The 25,604-nt window shown below is 33.7% G+C and overlaps 1 protein-coding gene across 15 annotated transcripts in view; it reads right to left on the minus strand.

The window, feature by feature from the left end:
- Positions 1-2,662: 2,662 nt before the first annotated feature.
- The window catches only part of ZNF207 (zinc finger protein 207), a 27,318-nt gene continuing 4,376 nt past the window's right edge, over positions 2,663-25,604 (minus strand). Inside the window, exons 3-14 of one of the 15 annotated variants that reach the window (XR_005658030.1) lie at positions 20,553-20,691; positions 19,820-19,990; positions 19,618-19,693; positions 19,056-19,103; positions 17,903-17,973; positions 16,294-16,451; positions 15,177-15,269; positions 13,934-14,176; positions 13,210-13,369; positions 12,880-13,063; positions 9,927-9,981; positions 2,663-6,142 (exon numbers count right to left, since the gene is read on the minus strand). Coding sequence is in view for 12 of the 15 variants with exons in the window: in XM_039885997.1 (XP_039741931.1) it covers positions 12,903-13,063; positions 13,210-13,369; positions 13,934-14,176; positions 15,177-15,269; positions 16,294-16,451; positions 17,903-17,973; positions 19,056-19,103; positions 19,618-19,693; positions 19,820-19,990; positions 20,553-20,691 (1,320 nt within the window). In the remaining 3 variants the exon portion in view is untranslated. Of the gene's footprint in view, positions 9,982-12,212; positions 13,064-13,209; positions 13,370-13,933; positions 14,177-15,176; positions 15,270-16,293; positions 16,452-17,902; positions 17,974-19,055; positions 19,104-19,617; positions 19,694-19,819; positions 19,991-20,552; positions 20,692-25,604 lie in introns of those variants that run through there. The other 14 variants (XR_005658029.1, XR_005658028.1, XM_039885997.1 and 11 more) reach the window with 14 other exon arrangements.

The raw sequence follows: 25,604 nt of genomic DNA on the forward strand, positions 1-25,604 counted from the left end.
AAGGGCTGAAACATGGAAATGTTATACATCTACAGGGTATGATTACAGTTAGAGATACCAATTTGCAAGGTTGTATAACTGTCTTTAGTAGTATGGCTCTAAAACCATTATTTTTCAGAGAGAAAAAATAATCACTCAATTTATTTAGCACCTACTACTTAAGTAATGTGCCAAAGACTTTCATGAAGAGAACTTCCAGGAGTCAATAGATTAAAGCAGAGGGGTAAAAGATATCATGAGGCCAAATGTAGCAAAAGTATTTACAAATTGCTTTTTAATGAACAGCTCTCAAACTGATTCAAACTCCAGGTACAAATAATCTGGAAGAATGAACACCACACTCACTTCGGACAACTACAGAAACTACCTTTGTGGAGAATCAGGTTTTAAGTCTTGATGAATACAGAATTCAGTGACATGAAAACATGGGCATAACAAGTTTTTGAGGGAGAGGAGCAATGTCTTACAATTGGGAGAAAATAGAAAATATTGAGATATTTACAGGAAGGTGACCAAGGAAAATAAAGGTCTGAGATAGAGGGTTTTCAAAAATATTTTAAGCTAGCCCTGGTGAACAGAAAGAATTCTGGTTTTAACTTGATTTTAACAAATTCTGGTTTTAACTTCGATTTTAACAAATCGAAGAGCAATCGGGACCAATTATGGTTCTGGATCCTAATATCCCTCCATATCACCAAATTAATATTGACGAGGAAAAACAGTGGCAGTCTCTAGTACGGCCAATACAAATTTTGAGTACTTCCTGAAGATGTATGGAGTGCAAAATTGCAGCTAAAAAATCAAAGGCACTCCAATTCCTAGAGAAAATGTGTATCCCTAATGTGGTATTCAAGGACCTTTACATGTTAGCCTGAAATTATGTTATCTCTATTCTTTACTTTTATTCACATAACTCTATACTGTTTTCCAAGTCTTTCCTCTTTTTCCAAATTGTTCAAATCCAAGCAATCCTTCAAGACCTAGTTTGAATGCCACCTTTCCCTCACAACAGTAGATGGCCACCTCCCTCCAAACGACTTCCATTGGGGGATTTTTCTTCATGTTAGCATTTATCCTTAGGCTCTACAAATAAAGACTTAAGTTTTTTCTTTAAAACCTTAGTACTCAGTATCACATTTTCTAAATGAGTCTTACAGATTGAGTATGGACTAAACCATGTGTAAAAAACAAGAAGTTAAACTTTTGAATCTTTTCCTGCCTTTTACCATGCTTATATTAGAGGGCTGGCATCACCTAACTACACCAGGGATCGTCCAGTCACAGTAATTCATAATACCAGTTATTCTCAAGTTGTTTTGAGCCAAATTCTTGCCTTATAACTAGTCCCTATACTATCCACCAACCCATCACCTTCACACAACTTAGAATGAGCTTTAAAAAATCATAAACAGTATATAACTCACCAGCTCAAAGTCCTCAATGAATCTCATAGAATAAAATTCAAACCATGGTCCTGTTCTGGTCCATCTATCATTCCATTCTGCACTCACCTCTTCACACACACTCCTCCTAGTCCACCACTCACACTTCATTTTTCTGTAGTTCCTCCAAGATGCTAAACTTTCCCAACTCAGTTTCTGCACCTACTTATTACCCCTCTGCCTGGAATAGTTAGCCTACAAAACTTTCTGCAAGGACTTCTTAAATCTTCGGCTCTAAATTCCCTTTTCAGATGCATTTCCTGTCTATCTGTACATAGGACAGAACCGAAGCATATAATAGGCATATATGTATTCATTTACTAAATAAAACCTTTAGGTTTTCAGTATCTGCCTGCCCCCATCCCAAGTCTTACCATTTCTACTGGTCTAAAAAGGCTAACTTCTTTTACCTTTAGTAATCTTTTCTCATAAGCCTAGAAAATGTATTACTATCATTCCAGAGATGTAACTTGCTCAAGGCAATAAAATAGTAAAATGATGGAGAATGATTGTGGGTTCTAATCAAATGCTTAGTCTAAACCACTATACTTCTGGCTCTATCTATCTGTTCAACCCCAATTAACATTTTAACACATACCTCATATAACTGCAGTCTAAACATCTTCATTTACCCCTTAAATACTTTCTCCCAATATAGTTCATATTTAAAAAAATAACTTGCCTTATATTTCCCAAGGTGCACTAAAAACTGCTCAGGATGGCTGATACATATAATTCGTTTTCAATATAAATTGTTCAGGATACAACTTAATAAAATGGGCTCAGACAAGTATCTTAATAAATGAAAAATTTTATTCATCTTTGTAAATAATGGGCACTCATGTTCTTAATGGTCATCCACAATCTTGTAACAAAAAGAGGCTTCTTCTTAATGCAGAAGCAAAAATCTTTCAACTTTTAAATGAAAATACACGAAGTGAAAATTGTTAAGGCCCTGAAAATACCATTTTTCAAATGGTAGTTTTGGTTTTCTTAAAGCCTAAAAAACACCCTTGGACCACCTCAAGAAAGAAAGTTCAGTGCCTCTTGTGAATCCTAATTATTATATAGTGCCATACATTAAGAAATCTCTCCCCACCCCCCCAAAGCCCACCAGTAAATTAAATTCAACAAAGGTAAACACTATAAATGTGATCATTTCATTTTTCTTTTTGCACTAGCTTCCAGGTGATACATCAAAGTGACAAAATGCACTAATATTACTTGTGGAAGAAAATTTTATTTTAAAATAAACCGCCACAAAAATGCAGGTATTAATTGCTAGTTTTAATATTTTTAAAGTATTTAATTACAACCTTTATTCGTGCCTCAGAGATGACATACAAAAAGATTAGCTTTAGTGAGTTCACTTACTTACATTAAAATTTGCTATTAGTCACATTTTTTATTTAGCTAGACCATTTAATCATACATATGGTGTAGCCATTTATCCTCCCTTGTTTTGTTCAGGACCTCCTTACCATCATACCCCTTAAATGACTTGCTCTTCATTTCCCTCCTTGCCAGTACAATGCTAAAGTTAAAAGCCTGGTGACTAAATTGAGGGAAGGGTCTCCTCTTTCCTACAACACTCTGGGATTCTGTACCACTTCACAAAATAATGCTATACTATTCTGGAAAGAAACGGACATACTATTCAGAAATAAATCATCTTCCCTGGTGTAGCAACTAAATGTTTTCACATTAACTTCCATTTAATAAATCCCAGGAAGGAGAAGATTCCAAATCTCATCACCTTTTTTAATTCGAAAAGCACTACTTCCATGAAAATTAAGTATTGGATTAATAACATTTACTGTATTACAATGATTCCTACAAATATTCCAAAATGAGCACAAAGATTTTTTCCCCCATTTCTGTGATCAGCTGCCTACTGTCAGTTTTAACTGGAGCTGGAAAACAGAAGGCTTAAGTAAACTGAAAGTCACCACTGAATTTTAAAATAGGGATATTTAAATAATTCTTCTTGAAGGTATTTTCTTTACCAGCCATTTAGTTTTACCCTGAAAAAAGCTTGAAATAAAAAAAAAAAAAATTAGTATTTAAAGCACTATACAAAATAAAAAAGAAAACAAGCCAGACAAAGGAGTAAGGTACATTTCAATTTAATCACTGTGCACACAAATTTATAAAACTGCTAGACACGTTTTAGGTCGCAAAGGAGACTCAAGAATTCTTGTTCATGTCTTAGTATCTTAAACCATGGAAATTTGGCTACTCACTCTCTTCACTATCACATGCATTTAAAGTTAAATACTTACCAAATTTTCAATGTCTGCTTGTCCTTGCTAGGAAAGGACAGAGTTTCTTAGAAATTTACTTCACCTTAAATCTTAAAGACATAAATTGAGGGTCCATATTTTGTTTAGTGCTTATGTAGAAGAATACATCACCATTATCACATACTCAGATATCAACTTTCAGATTTTAGAACACTATCATTGTTTATACTTAAAAGCATTAGAGTCCACTGTTCATTATTGGTTTACAAAGATCAGCAAGTGATACAATGTGACATTAGCTAGAATATGGCTAAAAACTAGAGGGAGAAAAAATCCATGTGTTACACTGGGGGAAGGTATTAAACAGGGCATAAAGTAACTAAAAATTTATTCAGAGGCTAATTTTCACTTGTATACAGTGTCTCAGAAACCAGTATTTCTAATCCAAGCTTTTCATGCAAAGTTAGTGATTTAAGAATACACTGAAAGACGTACCGGGAAGAATAGGACTTCATAAATTACATAAATGTCTAACCACTATAGTGTACACTTGAAACTAATATAAAATACTGAACATCAACTGTAATTTAAAAATAAAAAAGTTTTTAAAGAACACACTGGAAATTTTCAAGCCCCACTCAAAGAGAACCCTGTAAGCAATTAGCCTGCATAACCATATTTTTAAGGCTAGCCCTCCTGCAACCCCACCCTCAGTTTAACTGTTCACAAATCACTACAACAACAGCTTCAAACAAGAAAATAAACAGGAATTCTGGTATTTAATTATTAGGCCCATGCAATGTGGGAACCAAAAAGCATAGGAAAAAATCTTTCGGCTACCAACTAAAATTTTAAGCTTAAAACAATTGTAAAAGCTAGCCTTTTATAAAACCTTTTCGATTTCACCAAAAGAAAATAATTTATGTGTTAAAAGATTTTGTAGTTATAATCTGTGAAGTGAAAATCAGAAAAAAAGGTGAACCTAGATCGCCAGGGAAATTTAAGGAGGTAAAATAATCACTTTCTTATTCTTAATATTCCCAATTCGGTTAATATCTAAAAAGAGTGTAGAAATTCAGATTGCTCACTCTTTGATAAGTGTCCCCATTCCAGTTAAATTTAAAAGGAAAAACTGTAATATATAAAAGTATAAAATAGTACTCACCAGAAAAGCAGCTTTAAAGAGATGGTTTTAAGGAAAACCATTTCCACTGTATCTACGCCATTTCTTATACAGATTAAACTGTGAAAGGCAATGAAACTTAAGCCCTTAGGCAATTTTATATTAAAAAACAAGTGGATATCTTATAAAATGTATTTTATTATCAGTTGATAAATTGAGATTTTTAAAAAATTTAATGGAACACATGACTTCCATATAAAACAATGCTTTTTTCCAGTGGCTAATCACCATCCCACTTTAATAGGAGTACAAGATAAGCTAGTTTTATGGACAGACTGTCTCAAATTAAACATCAGTACCCTTAAGGTATAAAGGAAGAAGCCATGCATTCCAATCAGTGCAACAGGTTGGAAGGATGGTTCAGGCTTGAAGTTCATTCTTCTCTACTTGGCATTTAAAATTTTTATCAACACAAGAACAAAATATTTAAAGGTTAAAGGAAATCTCTCAATGATGGTTCAAGACAATTAACTCTTTAGAATCAATAAAAATAATAAGAACTTTAATGTATCTTACAATCCATCACATCCCTGATGCCCCTCAAAAGAAACACAAAGAATCTATCTAGATTTCTTGATGGGTAGTCAGCTTTCATTTGAATATTAAAAGGTTTGTTATTCTTAGTTCAAAGTAAAATAAACCCATGGTGGTGGTGCACCAACAGAACAGGTTATAGATTAAGAAATGAACAAAATTAGTACTTATTTACAGCCAGTTACTAAAAACACTTAGGAACAAAAAAAGCAATATAAAAACATTTTCTAGCCTATGACTACACACCATTAATCACTGCTAGAGGTGGGGAAACTGGACTTTTTAGGTTGATTCACTCTGTAAAGTTAAAAGGTAAATGAGTACCACCACAGAAGAGGCTCAAGTAAAAGACCCTGGACTCAAAGCCTTGCACTCTGTATTACATACCAAAATGAGCATACAGCCAATACAAATTTCACTCTTTTCCTTTTATGCACAATATATCTATTTACATTCAACCACAACCAGATAATAAAGGAACAAGACACCTTTATTACAACTGAAGTTATTTAGCAAACCTAGAGCTAACTGGCCCAACTATTGAGTGTTTTAAAGTGTCCAATGGATTTATTAGTTATACTCACATTTAAGTAACTGCACAGCTTTCTTCCTTGTGTGGGTTATATGGATATGTTTGAAAAAAATAGGAACATCAGGTACTTACAGATTAAACTAACCTGTACTGGCAGGGCTGTGGGATTTTTCTTCTCTACCAGTAAGTAGCAAATGCTGAAATTCTGCTGCTAGTTAACAAAAACACAAATTGTATTAAACTGAGGAGGAGTTCAATCCATACTTTAAAAAGTCAATGTGCATTAAATTTCCTCAGAGCCTGACATTAATACATTAAAAATTTTTTCCCTGTCTTAAAAAAAATTACTTTACATTGACTGTTATTTAAGTGACCTTATGAGAATTAATAGCACTACATATCTCTTGGACACAGCTCAATTTTAATAAACTATATATTTCAATATATTACATGAAAATTTTGTTTACTCTAAAAAAAAGAGGGAGCATGTATCTAGGGAAAAATCTCTTCAATTCTACATTTAAGTATTTGTAGACACACCTTATAGAAGAAAACAATTTTAAATAATTTTTAATTGCTTTCAAAAACCTTGATTTCACTTTCTCATAGAATTTTAATTTCAAAAACATTGGCGGAATAATAAATTTACTGCTTTTCCTGCAAGTACACTAAAACAACCTAATAGCTAAAAGGGAAGTCTTTGTTCACTAACTACATGACCCATTTTTTTCTAACTCAAACTTACAGAATTTTATTATAGCTTTCCTTGGTTCACTTGGGTAATTGAGCAGCCTTATTTTATTAGTGGACTGGGAAATGATGCTGCATATCTTATTTTCATCTCTGACTGCTGTACCATTTGTTAATAGAGAATGAGACTGTATTATAATAAATGATTTGGTGAACTTTAATTACAAATGCAAACCAAAAGCAGGAATGCTGTTATCTTTCATTATATTTAACACTCTTAAGTCTAACAAAACTATATAATGGCCTCTCCCCCAAATAATCACTATTGGTCTCTGCGTAGTACACTGAGTAGGACATTATTCATTTTTATTCAAGTTAGGCATCAATGAATTTCACTACCAGTTCCTCACAATTAAAAATCCCAGACACACTAAGACTGTCAGAGGGTTGAGAATTCCAATAAAGGACTTCCCCTTTTTACAAACACATTACAAAAAACCCTGACCAAACAACACAGCACATCATTTAATGTGCCATATGACCTTACACATCGTTACAGCATTTTCGAATGGGTAGGGTCCACATAATGAATCATTAAGAGTATACTCACATATATCTTCTCTGTAGTTAATTTGATCAAAATAAAACATTCTCATAATATAGCTAGTGATTATATGCCTCCTAAAGAATCTAATATAAACCAGTCTTGATTTATAATAGAGTATTCCATTTGTTTCAAATAGAAATAATTCAAATTAGTTTCAGTGAAGATCCCCTTTGGATCTCCAATTTATGCCTTAATATGACTTTTGCATCTTCCTTACTAAAATAATTTCCCCCTGAGGATAATGTGATATTAATAGAAGATTTAAAGAGAATTGGTTCAAAAATTTCAACTAATATAGTTCCAAGCTATTAATTTTCCAGAGTTAGGAAGGAAATGAAAAGCTCTTCCTTTACAGCCAAATTATTATGCAAGAATGTGTAATGCCCAAAGCAGGAAAAATAACGCTAAAAAAAAGGAATTCTCTTCTTCGCCTCACTAAAGAAATCTAGTTTGTTTTTTTTTTTAAATGCTACTTTCAAACCCATTATTTCCCAACAAATTGCCAAGTAAAAACATAAAAACACTTGGGAAAGTTGGAGATATTTAAAATAAGAGTGGGAACTCAAAATTCCATTTCTCCATTTCCTATGCATTACTTTGAGTTAGATTCATAGTAGGGGATACCTAAGAGCCAAGATATTAAAAGTATAGTCTGAAAATCCAACAGTAAAAAATTGTGATTACGATGTTCATGACACTACATATTCATTAAAGTAACTTTATTTTGCAAAGAAATATCACACGGAAAACTTAAGATGGCTTCTATGCTAGAAAAACAAAAAGCTTTTTATTAAAATAATTCATATGACAGAAGACAAAATACTAAGAAGGGTAAAAAAAAGCAGTAACTTTCACTAATATTCAAGTCATGAGATAGCAAACAGAAGTATAATTAGGGAAATATTTACTTACAAAAAACTGTCTTATAGTCAAGTCTTAAAACTTAACCCTTCCTTTTGACTTTTCCATAAAAGTTACAGTAAGAGAAAACTGGTTTGATTTTGGAATAACATACAAAGGTTATTCAAGTACCACCTTTTTATAGACATACCTGATTTATACAAAATTTTGGGGTACATGTTTAACTTCTCTCCTAACCAATACAAGTGTCCATTTACTCAAACTTTTCTCAGTAAAGTGGTAACTTCAACATTTCATTTATCAAGTTTACCAGTGGACGTAAGACACCTGAAAATTATGTAATTCTTAAATTTGTTATCTGTCTGAGTCACAGAACTACAGAGGTATCAAAGACACTACATCTTAAATTAGGTATCTATATATCTTCAACAAATTATGCCACCCTTAAAAAATCCCTCCCACCCCCAGTACTCAAAGTATGTAAGAGTCTATTTCAATTATCTCTATTAGAATTAGGACAAGCAGCTTCACTCTTAAATATTTCAGTATGTTGTTGGATGGTGGGTGCAACAGAAAACGTCTCCAACTAAGGATTCTTAAGAGGTGTAATTATTGAGGTTATAAAATATTCCAATGGAATATTATTGTGTGGTAAAATTTTTTTAAAACATTCAAATCCCGCCCCCATGACTCAGTTACAGTGAAAAGCGTATGTTCTAATTAGACAGGTGAAAACTTAGAATTCATTTAATGCATATTTCTTCTTTATACTTCCAAGAATAAACCACATAAACACCATTCTGCATTTGCTAGACGTTGTCCTGTATGTTAACTGTTACTGTTCTGACAAAAATGCTATCTGGATAGAATGGTGGCTTAAACACAAAAACAAACAAAAGTAATCTAGGTTTACGTTTTGGCCTCTTCATTCCTTCTCTACCCCACAATATACACATAAAAACACAACCTTTTTTTTTTTTTTAACCAAATAAAAGCCAACTTTGGTTGAAAACAAATGAGGACTTCTCATGTATGCATACTGCATAAAATATTGTTCAGTTAGGCTGAAAGTGAACCTCAAAATAATCATTTTGAAACCATAGTTCAATATACTATACTAACTTTACCATATGACATGATTTGTTGGGCTACCTGAAAATTAGTAATCTATCCTTACTAACAGGTCTATAATATCCAAACTTTTATCTCAAAATGTGTAGTGTATACGCATACATACCACACACACATCACCTTCCCACTTTTCACAGGGCTCTACATTAACATTTGCTCTAATGTGGTGAGGTTTTAAAAATATTAAAAATCACAAGCATTTCCAGATGACCTTTCAACCTTAATGTTCAATGCATAACTTTGGGATTAAGAATGCAGATTTCAGTATCCAGTGGCATTTCCAATAATTAAAACTTATCCTTGAGGTTAAATTTAATAGTTTGAAGAGAAAATAACCAGTAAGGTTTTCCTAAAAGTGAAAAGTGGAAAATTTCAAAACATTTCATGTCTCCAAATCAAGAACATCAAATTTTGTTAATTTACTGAAGTTCAACAATAGTGATACCAGCTTTACGAGGCTGTTAATTATGTAACACAAGGTAAACTACATAAAATTATATATCGAATACTTTTCATGTTTATTAACACCACAGTCAAACATGAATATTAATATAGAGCCTTCTCTACCAAAAGAGTATAAAAATCCTACGTTTAATTAAATTTAGGGGCCTTCACCAAACTTGCTGCAAGTTTGGGGACATAAATATCCAACAGCCATCAAGCTGTGAAAGCCCCTATAAGGAATAAAATAAATCCCACTTGCCTCAGACTGAACAGGGCAACACTGAGACTCAGCCTCAGCCTGTCCTATGGCAGGGCTATAGGAAGAAGAAAATTTTAATTTTAGAAAAACATTACCCAATTAATTTAAAAGACATGCATTAAAAAAAAAAATCCCAATGATCAAGCAAGCAAAGGAAAAAAAAAATAGCTCTTAAAAAAAAACCCTGTCTACTATAATTCCACTCTGAACCCATTATTTTTGTTGGAGATCTCCCCTTCCAAACACCTATTTAATTAAGCTGGTTTAAGTTCAATATGTAATTTGATCAGTGGATGGACACACTAAGACTATTTTCCCCACTCCTAATACAAAAAGTGTGAGATACTACCAAAATAGTACGTATTCAAATCAAATAATCCCAGCAGCCACTCAAAAGCTGTTCTTCACCTGCTAATCTTGTTACTGTCTGTCATACAGTAGTAAAATCTATACAATAGAAACTAGTGCCAGACAAATGTTTAAGTCATCTTTGTTTTCTTTTTAAAAACGTGACTGTAAGAGTGGATGTAAGGTAAAGCCAAGGCTGGCAGCCCCATTAATCTTACAACTTCCTAAATTATGGCAACTACAACGCCTGCCTGGATAGTCTCAAAAGTTGTCTTCAACTTCATCTATTAATGAGCATAAATCAAACTAAGAGTTAATTATTTCAATGTAATTTGTTCCAATCATGATTTCACCACACTATGGACCCCAGAAGCAGTTAAAGGTATTTTCTAGAAGCTTAATTATGCTGATATGTGCCCAAATTACTCTGTAAAAATACCAAATGAGGACCACCTACAGAACAGAGGATGTCGTATGGATAAGTTTTTTAAATGCCATGCATAACACGTTCAACTGACTTTTAATGAGAAGTCTATCAATTTTTTAATATTAGTGATTTTTTTCTCCTTTGAGACCTCAGAAAGCAATAAACTTTGACATAAATTATCAGTTCTCTTTGCATTAAATGCAAATAAAGCCTTGCATAATTTTTGAAACATCATGCCATTTTTACCTTAAAGATTTTTAACAGGTTTTTCTTTGGCAGTATGATAAATGTACTGCCAAATCTAAGAAGTCCATGTCAATTCCAATATTATTTAAGTAGGCAGGTGTTTGATGGGAGAAGGTGTATGAAGCTTTGCTGCTAGGAGGAGGTTGAAATACATTCTTGGTGATACACAGATGTTGCCTTTTCAATCTATGGAAATTTTTGAACCTCAACGGCACCACGGCACAGGAACTATAAAACCACTGGAGCAAAAGATCAGATTTAAAATAGCACTCAGCTCTGTAATACTTGCAGTGTTTTGTTTAAATGAATGACTTTTACTTGTCATTTAAATACAGACTCTTTTTGAAGATTAAAACATTTTTAATATTTTCCTACAAGGTTGCTTTTTTCCAACAAAACTTCAGATTTCATGTCTTATATCTACACCTTCACATAAAGGTTATAAAGAAATGTTACCGTTTCCTTGCAAGTCTTAACTGTATTGAGGAAAAACTTGAGTTCATTATAGTAATAACTATACCTTGTACAGGTCATTTATACTTAAATTAAGCATAAAACTAACCTGTAAAAGATTTTAAAAAATGGATGCCAAAAAAGGTCAACAGGAGCTATTATTACATGAGACTTGCAGCCTAAGATACAGAATAGTTATCTCTACAGAAAAGTTCTCCATAGGAACACAGTAACATTCAAACATTCAAGGATAAAAAGGTTAACAGTAAAGCCATTTAGGCTTAATAACAGAAGGTAGCCATCTAATCAAAGACATAATGTAATCTTCCAGGAACATAATCTTTAAAAAATCCATCTGTTAACCAACCTAACAGAGGCACATTTAGATTCTCGCATTACACTTAGAGTATGTACCAATCCATTAATAGCACAAAAAGCTTTTTACTGCTTGCACCTAAGCTTCTAGAATTTTGCACCTGAAAAGCTTCTGAGGTCCACGCAGTACTGCAGTCTCAAAAATAATCAGAAGAAAATGAATGGGTCTGGCACTAGGCTCTAAATATCATCAGCAGGAAAGAGGAAATATTAAAGTTTACACTTTAAATATCTATGACATCTAACAAGTATTGACATCAAGAGAGTAAAAGGTGATACAATATAAAGATTTCATACCCATTATGTAATGACTGATACTTATCTAAGTTTTTGTTAACTGAAGCACTAACATACAATTCTATATATACTGTCCAGTTTAAAACATGCAGCTAAGGAACAACCTACAATTCAGACAGAATCCAATGATATATCAAAACTGCATTGGTAACTATGAATTTTATTATGTGGACATCTATTGTGGCATGCATTTGTACAAACCTTTTGGGCAGTGGTCCACAGCTGGGTTATGAATAAAAAGGCATAAATTTTTCTCTCATTTTATTACAATGAAGTTTAACAGTACAGAAAAGTCACATGACCTTGGTGGGTCAGATTTCGTAAACCCTGCAACATGAGGAACTCTAAATACATTAAATATTGTTACACATTCAGACTTCCAATGTACAGGTACTTGGAAATAGTTACAGCCCTCACCAAGCTAGGTTGGGGACATGAAGTCCAACAGCATCTGAAACGCTGTGAAGGCATAACTTTACAAATAGCAATGTAAGCTTACAGAACTTGCCTTTATTAAGGTGGTATGTTCATGTAATTCCAGCGCCTTCACAATATAACGAACCAAATTTACTATACTTCACTTCTAAAAACCTAGATGAAACATGAAAAAGAAGCCATACAGTATAAATTGCAACTTCAGGAAAAGATCCTGCTTTATTATTCCAAATATTTTTCCCATGTAAAATAAATGTCCAATAGTTCCTGGTATGTGGGAAGATAATGTTTGTTAAAGTCACAATGAAGCCTTATTGACGAAAGCTTGGCTATATAAACAGCACAAGTTGAGAAAAGGTTTAATCTCCAAACCTATTAGACTGGATGAAGTGAGATCAGTAACGGCCACCTTGCGACATTACAGGAGGTCTCATTCCCATCGGAGGTCGAGGAGGCCCACCTTGGTAAGGGGGCACCATTGGCGGTCCCTGCCCATATGGCGGCATACCACCAGGAAGGTAACCTGGCATGCCTTGATGATGACCACCATACTGACCTAAAAAAACACATTTAAAACACAAAAAATATATTGAGTTGGTCCATGCATTGTACTTTTAAATGCAATGTATTTTGCAGATAAATTTGTTTTGTGTGTCTACTCAAAAAATCCACTAAATACAATAAACATAAAAAGAGGAATACCATGAGGCGGCATTGGGGGTCTCATTCCTTGTTGCTGTGGGATGCCTGGCTGTGGTGGCATCATGCCTCCAATTGGTCCAACTGGTGGATTACCAATGGGAGCCTGTCCTGGACGAGGAAGATTACGCTGATATTTAGGTAACTGTGCCCTTCTCTCTTCCTAGGAATAAAAATAAAAACAATGTTAAACACCTGAATACACGGGCTCATTAAGCATAAAATAAGCATCTAAAACCTTTATAATTTTTTTAAAATGTACCCTTACTTGCCCCCAATTATTTTGCCCCCACAAACCAATTCAACTACTTAAAATCTCAATACCTTAAGAAAATCTCACCTATTTTTACAACTGAAGCACAGATAACTTTCCAGAAATTATAAATTGTTTCAACAAGAAAGTGTCTGAAGAAAGTACAAGGCCTTCAAGAGATCTGCAGATTCTACTTCAGTTAATTATTTCTTCAATTAATTTACAAATCTAACTACAATAATTTTTTAAGAATAAGAACCCAACTTAACTTCTGTTAGAAATAGTCTGGGGGGAGGGAATGCAGCTAAGATCAAAACACACAATATTCACATTTTGTGGTTCTTAAAAATCAGAATGCTAAAAACCATTTAGTAAGCATTAAATCAGATCATAAGACCATTGGTGTACAAATTAAAACTTTTCAAATGGACAAGCTGCTACAATGCTGCCAGTAAAAAACTGCAAATAACTTACCAGCGATATATCCTCATCTGGATGGATCAACTTACTGGTTGCACTGGTTGTTGTAAGAGTAGCAGGCTTACTTGTTATTGAAGCCGCTGGTTTAGCTGCAGTGCTATTTGTTGTACTAGTGGTTGAAGCTGTAGACTGTGTATAAGCAGGGAATGTAGGCTTTGGGGGTTCTGTAGTTGTTGCAGGGGTACTATTTAGGGGCTTGAAATCTGTACCAACAGGTCCTTGGACAGCTGCCTGAGCCTGTAAAACACAATCTTTCATCAATAAAACTTCAAAACCCAAAATGAGTATATCTACTATCAATTTAACTTAAAAACACCAACATTCAATAAAGGACCAAACTTTAAATGAAATTAAAACGAAGTTAACATGATAAACGCACCACAAAATTCAAGGTAACACGTAAGAATATCAAAGAATGCTGGGTCAAAGTCACACCCAAAACACAGCACTGGAAACAAGTAACAAGAAAGAATATGTAACTTCTCCAATGTCATCTACACCTCCCAACCAAAAGTTATTCAATATAAATAAAAAGCTTTGTATTTATTCCAGATTGATGAAATATAGCATTATAAAATGAAATAGCATATTATTCTATTTTACTATTCTAAATTAGTTTTTTAATTAATCTACCAAGCAGCTCAAAAATGTTAGAATATACAGAATACAAATGTTTGGATAAATTTCAGTTACTAAGCATAGCGTCATTAATAGCAATGGTGACACGTTAAAAATATGTTCTTCAGAGGTATTCTTTATATAGTAATACAATGCCCTTCCAATTAACAATGGCTGGATGATTACCATGGACAAAAAGGTTTAGAAGGATCTTTTAAGTATAAAGTTAGCAGTAACAAATGTTACTTTTTGTATGCCAAACATCTGAAACATGTAGACTAGGACGACTTTGGAACCAAATACAGAGTACTAAAGTTCTTTATGTTATATATGATGCATTAGATTAACAGCATAAATCAAAATAGCTTAATCATGCATCAGGCTAACCATTGGCTACTATAATGCATTTACTGCTTACATGCTTTTAACCCTTTAGAACCATAGAAGTTTGGGGCACTTTTTTTCTGAGTTCAATTTTCAAATACCATTGATTTATATACCATTAATCTTAGTTTAAAAAAATAGTATATTGAGGGGGGGAATTTAGTTTTAAAATAGGGTCCAAAGGGTTAAGTTATAAAGCCATTTTAACAATTTTAAACTGCAACTTCCTGCGTACTTGTGCTGTGCTAGGAAACAGAGCTTTAGAAGATGCAGACAGACTTTCTGAATTGGATGAAGCTGTACTTGAGCTTGTTACAGGTGTCCCCATCTGTAGCATAAAAGAAAGGAAACAATGAAAAGTCTCCAAACAAATGGGTAAAAATAAGCCATGTGGTAGACTTTTTTAGTATAGATTGCATTTTTGTAAATGCAAAATACAATGCAATCAAATTCAATTTACTTAAGAGGCAGGCAGTTAATGCATTTACAATAAACAGTATAAGCCTCATAAATTTGAGCCTCAAATTTAATTCTACATCAATAAACCTAGTTAACCAGTTTCTTTTCTGAAACTAATTTTTTGCACTGTGATATTTCAAAAATGCTACCTTTAACTGAGAATAAGGATTATTAACACTTCGATTCCCTATCAATGACTCTACAAAAGGTTTTTGCCAAGTTTAACATCTCTTGATAAACAAAATCCCGACCCACCTCAAAATCTTAAGCTAACTTGCTTAAACAGCACTTAGGAAGCAATGCTTTTAATTTAGCAACTACAAAAAACTCGAAAAAAAATAAAAAAGTAACCATTATAGACACACACACACAAAAAAGCATCTTTTGCTTCTGAGTTCTGAAGACAAAACCAGTGGGAAATTGTGATTAGGTCAAAAGCAATTAAACGATGCCTTTTCAAAAAGCAAGTGTGCAGCACTGTAATTTGTCACTATTCTATTCTAGAAAACAAGCCCAACAAATGATTTACTAAGGTCTTAGAATTTTCATCCTTGGCTTTGCTTTCATTCAACTCACAGTTCAACAGGCAAAGGAGGACCTCTAAACATTATCATGTATTTAGGCCCCCAAAAATTAAACTTTCATTTCTAACTAAAGCTAAAATAACCAGAGCTCATATGTATGAAAAAATAACATATTACACTATCTGGCTCCAGTAAGTCTTTTATGAATACAGAAAATCAATGTGTACAAACACAGAATAGGCCACTTCTCAATACGTTAAAAAATTATACTAAAATTATTTTAAAAACTGACTTATGACAAATGAAAGATTTCTGTAAACAACACTACCTTTAAATGAAGTGCACTCCTTTTTAGAAATTTCACCTTACCTGTCCGGCACTGGGGAAGAGGGGCTTGGTAACTGGAGGCTGTGGAGCAGGAACTGCTGCTGTTGGTGCAGGTGGTCTATTAAGAATACCTGGTGCTGAAACAGCCTGTGCTTGAGTCATTGGAGGAATTCCAGGACGTGGAACAGGAGGGGGCAGACCTGTAGAAAAGAATTGTTGGGAGGAAGACCTAGTTGTTGAAGCACTCAGTTCAAAACAAGGTATTTTCTCAAAACTTTGCTTTTAAAATGAACCATATTAAAAATACTTCTACCCTACAAAGTTACTAATGACTAACTGCTGAACTCAATGAAATCCAAAGAACTTAGGCATTTGTCCCTTGGAACAATCCTGCCTCAAATATTCTATTCCTTTTTCTCTCTTCATAATTTGGGAAGTGAATGATACCACTAGAGATCCTGTATTTGGGCAAAGCAGCAATTAAACTTACTGATACTCTCATTTAGCAAACTTTTTGAAACACAGAGAATTATGTCTACCTAACAGCTGTACCAACTCCAATGCAAATTACATTAAAACTCTAATAAGCCATATATCCATATAATTTTTTCCCTTCGAACACTTTAAATTTTCCTAAAATGCATCACCAGTGCACATTCTTTAAACTTCAACATAACTTAAAGCTTTTACTGCACATTATCTAATGAACATTGGTTATTATTTATTATTTTAAATGCCCCAAATTATCTGAGCATTATGTATGTGGAGCTGCTGCCTATACATTAATGGCTGCCCTTGCAATAATTAAAATGTTGCCACTGCTTTATTTTTCTGGTTCTTTTTATATCAACTATCACCTGAATACTTTTAAACCTGTTATGGATTAAAACTCAAACTTGGTAGGATTAAATATAAAAAAGTAAGGCAACAGGCTGAGAGCCTCTTGAAGGCCTCCATGGCATACATTTTTGGCTAATCAAATCCCTTTCCCCATATTATATAGACTAAAAAGTCAAGATACTTCATTTCCCAGGCTCCCTTGCAACTAGAGAATCCATCGGGCCTATTTCTGGCCAATGATATGCTAAGGAGCCTCTGGGAAAGTTACCTTGCTCTCTAATAAAAGAAAAGCACATTGCTGTTGACATCCTTTCTTGCCTAAGTCATCTTGTTACCACTGAGTGACATGCCCAAAGGAAAAAAGCTAAAGTTAACACAAAGTGGAAAATTTAAAAGGCATGGGTTCTTGATATCACCAAGGCACTGAATCTACCATTTTCTTTTTGCTGAATGATATAACAAATGTCTATGTTGTTTAATGTCTATAGTTTGTTCAAGTTCTCTATTACTTGCCAAGAGTCTCTTATCTATTACTTGTCTAAAATAGTCTAACAACTACAACCAATCTTAAGTATATGAGCATCGATGCGCAGGCTCTGTGACTCGTTTTGGCTGCTTTGAAGCCTATTTTTACTCTTTGAAAACTCGAGAAAAAGGGGGATCCATCATAACACTTCCCGTGGTCATTTTAAAAAGTCATCAAACTATGAAAAATTTAAAATTACATTGTGCCAGTGCCCACTAATCTATTGTCTAAAATACTTAAATCATACCAGTAATATTAAAAGGGAAACTGTCAGATATTTCATACCTGGTGGCATACCAGGCATCAGAGGTGGTATTCCTGGTCCAGGTGGCATCATTCCACCCATTGGCATCATTCTATTAGAAAGCAAATTTTGAGAAACTGAAGTTAATCAACAGTATAAAACACTGAAAAATATTTTGGCTAAATCCTGAAACAACAGATAGAAGACTTGAATTTGATCCCTAATATTGAAATCAAGCTGAAAGAACATACAATACACTAAAACAAACCTATCAAAATAAACTCCTCTAAAACCCAGCAAACTCTTGGGTTTGCCAGTAAAATGAGGGATGGGGAGGGTCGGTCTTTGTTGACAAACATTTTAATACATTTAAAGTCATTAGGAACAATATTACACTCTAATATTACACTCTCAACATATAAAAGAGGCCTAAAATATATGCAACTGGAAAGTAAAATCACCTTTTGTCTCATTTAGAAAATATCCACACAGAACATAAGTTAAAAAAAAGAAAAGAAAGAAATCTCTATTTTAGAGTTGTTAGATTTCTCAGAAAAAAAAAAATATTGAGTTTACACTGTGGAAATAAGATCTTTTTTGGAGGGATGCAGAAAAATTACCACCAATATTAAAGAGAATCAAAAGTAAAATTACATTGCCTAATTTTTACTTAGGATAGCTAACATTAAACCATAAATTAAAACATAACTCATATTTACTTTCCTTCCTCTAAAGGAGCTCATCTTCAAATACCAATGTCTAATTCACTTAAAAATTTACAAGTCTGTGAATTTTTGATTTAGCACTTTTATCAGATTTTTCTATACATAGATTTTTATCAGAAGAAAATTCAAATACCTTCTATAATAATAAAGCATATAATTTGGCAAAGGACTATATATTCTTTCTTAAATTCCAACCCTTTTAACTAAGTCCCAATAGTTTTAGCAGTTAGGAGAAAATAGCTGCACATTTAGAAAATGCTTCATTTATATATGGACTTATTACTATTTCCTCAAAGATGTTTTATTTCCCTCCTTTCAGAGACCTGTGTCAATCAGCTCACAAGTTTTAGAAATTTTAGTGAGGAAGGTTAGAAAATTTATGAAGTCAACTGAATAGATATCATTAAACACACAAGAAAATGACATTATGATTATACCTCCTGAATTACATCATGAATGAGATGCTTACATGTTTTCACCGCAAAATGACTGGGTGTATTTTCTCTGATGATGCAATCTGTGAAAATGTATGACAAAATCAAAATCTAACTGTGATTTTCAAAATACAGTGGGAAAGTGTATTGTTTACCTGTCACATCCAACAATATTTAAGTAAAAGTGATGAGCACGAGCACCTAACATTTTAGGTTCTTGATGATGAGATAAATATTTAAATCATTTACAGAGTTTGCTTTTTGTCACAACTACAAAGTGTCATGGACAGTTCTGAATCTCAGAAACTCAAATCTAGAACCAACTACTTTAATTACATCACATGCAATTGAAGCAGATGGCTACCTACATACCATCCTAAAACACAAAAATCTATTTCCTTCTGAGGCAGATTTATATTCCGTAAATTAAATTTATTGCCAGGCTCTTTTATTAGACAATTTTGGTACTTATAGAGCCCATACCTTTTAGAACAACAACAACAAAAAAAATGCAAAGTAACATTTAATTCATTCAACACCCGAGTTGAAAGATCATTCCTAGGCACAAGCCCACAAGCCAATTTAAAGTTTTCTTACCCAGGTGGCATGCCTGGCATAACTGGTGGCATTCCTGGCATCAGAGGAGGAACACCTGGCATTAATGGAGGTATGCCTATAAACAAGAATTTCAACAACAAAAACTCAAAATTAATATTAAAGAGTTAGGAGAATTTAATACCTCTACACCACATTAATAAAGTCCTAAGAATGTTCAATTCTAAGAAATTCTATGTGCTACCTGGAGGCATTCCTGGTGCCCCTGGAACTGGTGGTAGCCCCGGCTGTGCCATTGGAGGGATATAACCTTGTTGGGGTTGAACAGGCTGTGGCTGAAATGAAGTTGAAGCTGCAGAGTCATCATCATCATATTCATCAGAATCATCTTGTTGCTTCTTTTTTTGACTCTCTGCTAAAAAAGGTTTAATTAATTTTCCCATAAATTTTTTTAAAAAAGGTCTAACATTAAAAAAATTCCAGTGCAATTATCTCAATTAATATGCAGTGCAATATTTCAGTTAATATGGTTCTTTACTCTTCAAATGTTTTCAACCTATATTAAGCAAGATTAAAATCCTTTCAGTATTCTGTATCAGGTAAAAAGAATTCTAAGTCAGTTTTATTTTAAAAAAACAGCTTTCTATTCCATCCCGAAAGGTAAACTATGACAAAGGTGTCTGACCTCTCTGTAATACTTTTCAAAACAAAAAATTCCATAGGTGATTAATAACAGCTCCTATCATCTGGATTATATATGGCTGCAAATTCAAAGTCAAATAACAACAAAAATTTATAGTGGTTACATAAATCAAAACAAGTATACTCACTTTCAAAGGCCTATTAAAACATAATTAAAAAACAGAATTTAAAAATGGAATCTGAATAAATCTATCATTAAATTTGTACTTGAAAGTAGTAGTAATACTTTCACTAGTGAAGCTGTATTAAGAAAAAGCACACATTTTAATATTTACCCTGTGTTTTCTGTTCAAGAAGTCGTCTTCTTTCATCCATGTCTTTTTCTGGAATACCTTCCATACCATATATTTCCAATTCTATGTCTGTTCTCCCAGGTATTGCATTTGGTACAGCATCTATTGTCTCTTTATGCACCTAAACAAACAAAATACTTCCATCAAATAAACAAAAAATGTCTCATAAAAGTCTTTTAGAGAATAATTTCAAATTAATCAGAGATCACTTAGTATGACAGTTAACAGAGAGATACTATAGTGAGACTATCTGGAGTCAATCTCCAATTTTGCTGCTTACTAGCTAAGTGAGGCGAGGTAAATCATTTGCCCTAAGCCTCAGTTTACTCCACCTATATAGTACCTAACTTCTAAGGTCGTTTTTAGGATTAAATATAGTGTATATAAAAAGCACTTGGCAGGATGTTTAACACATAGTAAGAGCTGAATAAGCATCATTTCGAGTTTACCATATAATCTTGCTTGCTTGCATTATCGGCAATGACCTAGTAGTCCTATTCAAATCAGACAAATTTCAAATTTGAATTAAGCCTATGAAAGTTTTATTATACTGAGAATTAGAATAAGTAAATTTTTCAAGAATGGATCTTCAGAAAAGCCTGCAGTTACTAACTACAAAAGTGACATTTATAATTAGCATTACCCATACCTAATGAGCAACATGATGCACTTAACATTGCCACTGTAGTTAGCCTGCCACTATCTACCTCTAAATTTATGTGGTAGGTTGCTAACAGGAAAAGATGTTTTTACTGTAAAATACTGAGAATTTATGACTTCACTGTATCGTTTTTTGCTAGGTCAAACATTTCTAACCCTCAAACATGGATTAACTTTTGCCAATATGACAAAATCCATCAGTCCTTGTTTCTTCAGAAGAAGCCGTTAACTTAGGCTAAAGGATTTCAGTATTTTGCTTACACTATCAGTGTTACCTGGAAGCTTATTAGAAATGCACATTATCAGGCCCCACTGAACCCTACAGTATCCGAAACTCTTGGGAAGGGCCAGATATCTGTATTTTAACAAGCCCTCCAATTGATTCTGATGCATGCACAAGCTTGAGAACCACTGATTTAAACTAATGACTTAAATACATTTGTCCGAGCAATACTCAATTCTTCTGTTCTCCCAATACACTTTCACATAATAGAAAGGTAATTAAAGAAAGCTAAATGTTTTCTTCCTAGAGATGTATCTTAAAGATTTCAGTGACATGCAAATCAAATTCAGAAATTATCTTAATTTCTGATCTTTATTCATTATTGTGATTAAATGATCCATGAATAAAACTACTTAAGTGACTCAATTACCGTTTCCTAAATTTTTTGGAATATGTTACTATTCCTGATAAACACAGATAACTTTCTTTAAAAAAATACAATTACATTCACATAAAAATTAACTAGTCTTTGCCACATTTCTAAGTGATAAGGACAAGAATATACTAATTAAAAGGTGTTGGAAAGAAAAAATATCATGATTTACTTAAAATCCTCCCAACATATGGTACAGCCAGAATTAAGAGTTCTAAGAATCTTGCCTAGTATAAGTTAGTATGGTCTTGATTGAAAATATAGAAGCGAGCATGATGCAAACCATCTAAGTTACTAATGTACTAGGTTTATTATCTATAAAATTGGAGGATGTGTCTGACTTAACTGCCATGCCATCTCACAGGCTGCTGTGAAATTATATGAAGACTATATAAACAGAAGCGCTTAAGTCAATTTAAAATGTTACTAATAGTTTCTCAACTAATCTAGCTTCCACTCCATTTGTCTGCTCTTCTCTACAGCAGTGGTCCCCAACCTTTCTGGCACCAGGGACCAGTGCTCCTATGACAATCTAATGCCTGATGATCTGAGGTGGAGCTGAGGTGGTGATGCTAGTGCTGGGGAGCCACTGCAAATACAGATGCTTTGCTAGTTCACTCACCGGCCCTCGGAGCCCTCACCTCCTGCTGAGTGGCCCAGGGGATTGGGGATCCTTACTTTACAGTGTAACTCCTGAAAGAGTGCCTATATGTTCTCATTTCCTCCCGAAAGTATTCTAATCAAGCTTTCATCTTCATCATTCTAGGAAATCACTCCTGGCAAGTGACCAACAGATTTCCACTTTGATTAATCTTAGTCCTCCTTCTTACTTGACCTACCATGAGCATTTCAGAATTAAATAACTTACTCTTTCAAACATTTCATTTGGCTTCCAGGGTACTATTCTCTTGGTGTTCCTACCTTTCAATCTCTTTGGATTATTTCTTTCAAACTTCTGACCTCTAAATGCTGGGAGTAGCCCAACATGGAGTCCTTGTACCCCTTCTATCTGCATTCTACTCCTTAAAATATCCAGTATCATGGCTTTAAATAGCCATCGGTATACTGTATCCTTCCAAATTTCTATCTCCAGCTCCAAGAGCTATGAATTTGACTTGTAGATTCAACTGTTTTGACATCTCCACCTGGATATTCAGCAGACCTTCTCAAAACTAACTTTCTACACTCAAACTTAACAAAAAGATATCCTCATACCTAAGCCTGTTCTTCCTGCAGCTTTCCACATCTCAGTATATAGTAACATTTCTTTGCCGGGGATACTCCACAATCTCCTAAGTGATCTCACTGTAGGTCTCCAGTCTATTCTCAACCCTGCCGCCAGAACAATCTTTTAAAAAAGTGTACCAGAGCATGTTACATCTCTGTTCAAACCTCCCCATTTCATTCAGAACTAACGAAAATGGCCTACAATACCCTGCAAGTCCTCCTATATAAAGCACGGTGCTGCTCTTTCCTTCAACATAGGAGAATGCTCCTGAGTGAGGGCCTTTCATTTGCTTTTCCTTGGAAGTTCTCCCTTACTCCCTTTCAGACCTTTGCTCAGATATCACCTTCTCATTCAGGCCTTTCCTATCTTGTGGCCCTCCCGATATCTCCTACCTAGTTTTAGTTTTCTATATTGCTTATCACCGTAAGACAAACAAAATATTTACAGGTTATTTTCCTCCACAATATAAATCTAAATTCCACAATGGTTGTTTTATTCACTGCTGTATACTCACTCAGTGCTGTCTCATAGAAACTTCCTGTGGTAAATGGTAATGTTCTGTAACTGCACTATCAAATACAATAGTCATTCACCAGCCACATGTGGCTACTGAGCACTGGAAATGTGGCAATAACGTGACTATTTAAAATTTTAATTTTCTTTTAAATAACTACATGTAACTTAGTGACTGCCACAGTGGAAAGCTGTGGGTCTAGCATGTAGTAGGCTCTTAAATATTTTTGAAAGGATATTAAATTGTTGTAGTGACATACTGGAGGGAAAAGGATCTATATAACATTTTTAAACTTGGGGAAGCAACATCTTGTTTTAATTTACCTCCCTGCTTCCTACCAACAGTAGTTTCCAATGAATAGAGATTTGCTCATTTCACATCTCTCTAGGGTCCAATTAGGCAAAAATTCAGACAGCTCTAAAATCGGCAAAAGTAGAAGAAATAATGTTCAATAAAACATAATGGTACTTATTAGATGTTTAAAAATAAAAATTACAAAACTCTTCCTACCTAGTAGTAAAAGGACTCAAGAAACGAAGAAATTATTCAAACAATGTTACCATTACAAAAGAAGTCCATAAATTGTTGAAATAATCCTGGCCCCAGGCAATGGATTGTTAAATCCTTCACTGGCAGTGAATAATGGCAGCTAATTATGCCTTAATTCTTATGGGATTAGAACTGGTCAGACTGCCCACAAAATTTTAATCACTGATGCCTGTTTCCTAACCCAAGTGCTGAGGAGTTATTATGTAATCTCACCTGTCACCAATCTAACCTAGAATGAAAGATTATCAATAATTTAAATACCAATATAAACTCTATTTAAACGTAAAAAATCAATTGTTTATCTTCTTGATGGTTAAGCTTTTAAAAAAAAAGTTGGCCATCTTATCTGATCTTTTGTAATAAAAAAAAAAAAACCCCTACAATTGTCAAAGAAATAGTTATGATCTCCAGACCATAAACTACAAGGGAGCAAAAACTACAAACGATAAATCCTTACCTGCATGCAATGTATAGCCAAGCCAGGTCCTGTGTACAGTTTCTTATGACATATGTGGCATTTGAAATGTTTTGCTTTTTGGTGCTGTATAAGGATCTTCTCATCATCAAAATCTCTATTACAATACCTGATCAGTATTGTCAAGGTACAAAAACAGCACAATGATGACTCTGCCTATTAAAAAAATCTGTTCTGTAAGTGGAGTAGCATTAAAATATAGTAACAGCTAAAACCAAAAGGTACTCTTTACAGAACTTTTGCTTTTCATATTATACAATTAAGGATTAACTTGCCATGTAATTTTAGCATATTTCCTGGAAGCCCATAATCTCTCTTCACCACCCCTACACACACATTTTCCAAGGCGCAGTATAGTTTCGTAAAATTCGTGTTTAACAGAGATTTGTGAAATTAACTTTTCTTTTGTTCCATCAGTCAATATTTACAAAGCCACACTGTGGACTGGAAGGGTTCAATTTTTTAAAAAACCCAACTTTATGTCAAGACAAAATTTCAAGATAGAATTTATCCATTACATAGGAGATTTAAAATAGTCGAAATATTAAGATTTACCTATGTTTAGAACTTAAGTTTATATTATTTAGAATCTAAATGAATAAGTTTGTAGTGAATGAGAATGACAATTTTGTATGATCAATAGGTATTTGCAATTCCCTATGAATTCATGTTGCCAAGGAATGTATTTAAATACAAATGAGCTGCATTAATAAAACTGAGAATTATCTAGTAAATTATAAAATTCTTAACTTTTCAACTATTATATAAATGCAGTTCTGTAACAAATTGTTTTTAGGTACGAGGCAGTAAATAAGACCAATTTAACGTAAAATATATTAACGCTTCCGGAAAAAAATATTAAAAGGACGCCACATTTTATTCTTTTTTTCAGTCTTACAAAGCTAGGTAATAGTAAAAGAAAACTCCACCCTGCAAGAGAATGCTTAAGATT

The sequence above is a fragment of the Pteropus medius genome, unplaced genomic scaffold, assembly GCF_902729225.1.
Source record: "Pteropus medius unplaced genomic scaffold, Ma_sr-lr_union100, whole genome shotgun sequence".
Lineage (NCBI taxonomy): Eukaryota > Metazoa > Chordata > Mammalia > Chiroptera > Pteropodidae > Pteropus > Pteropus medius.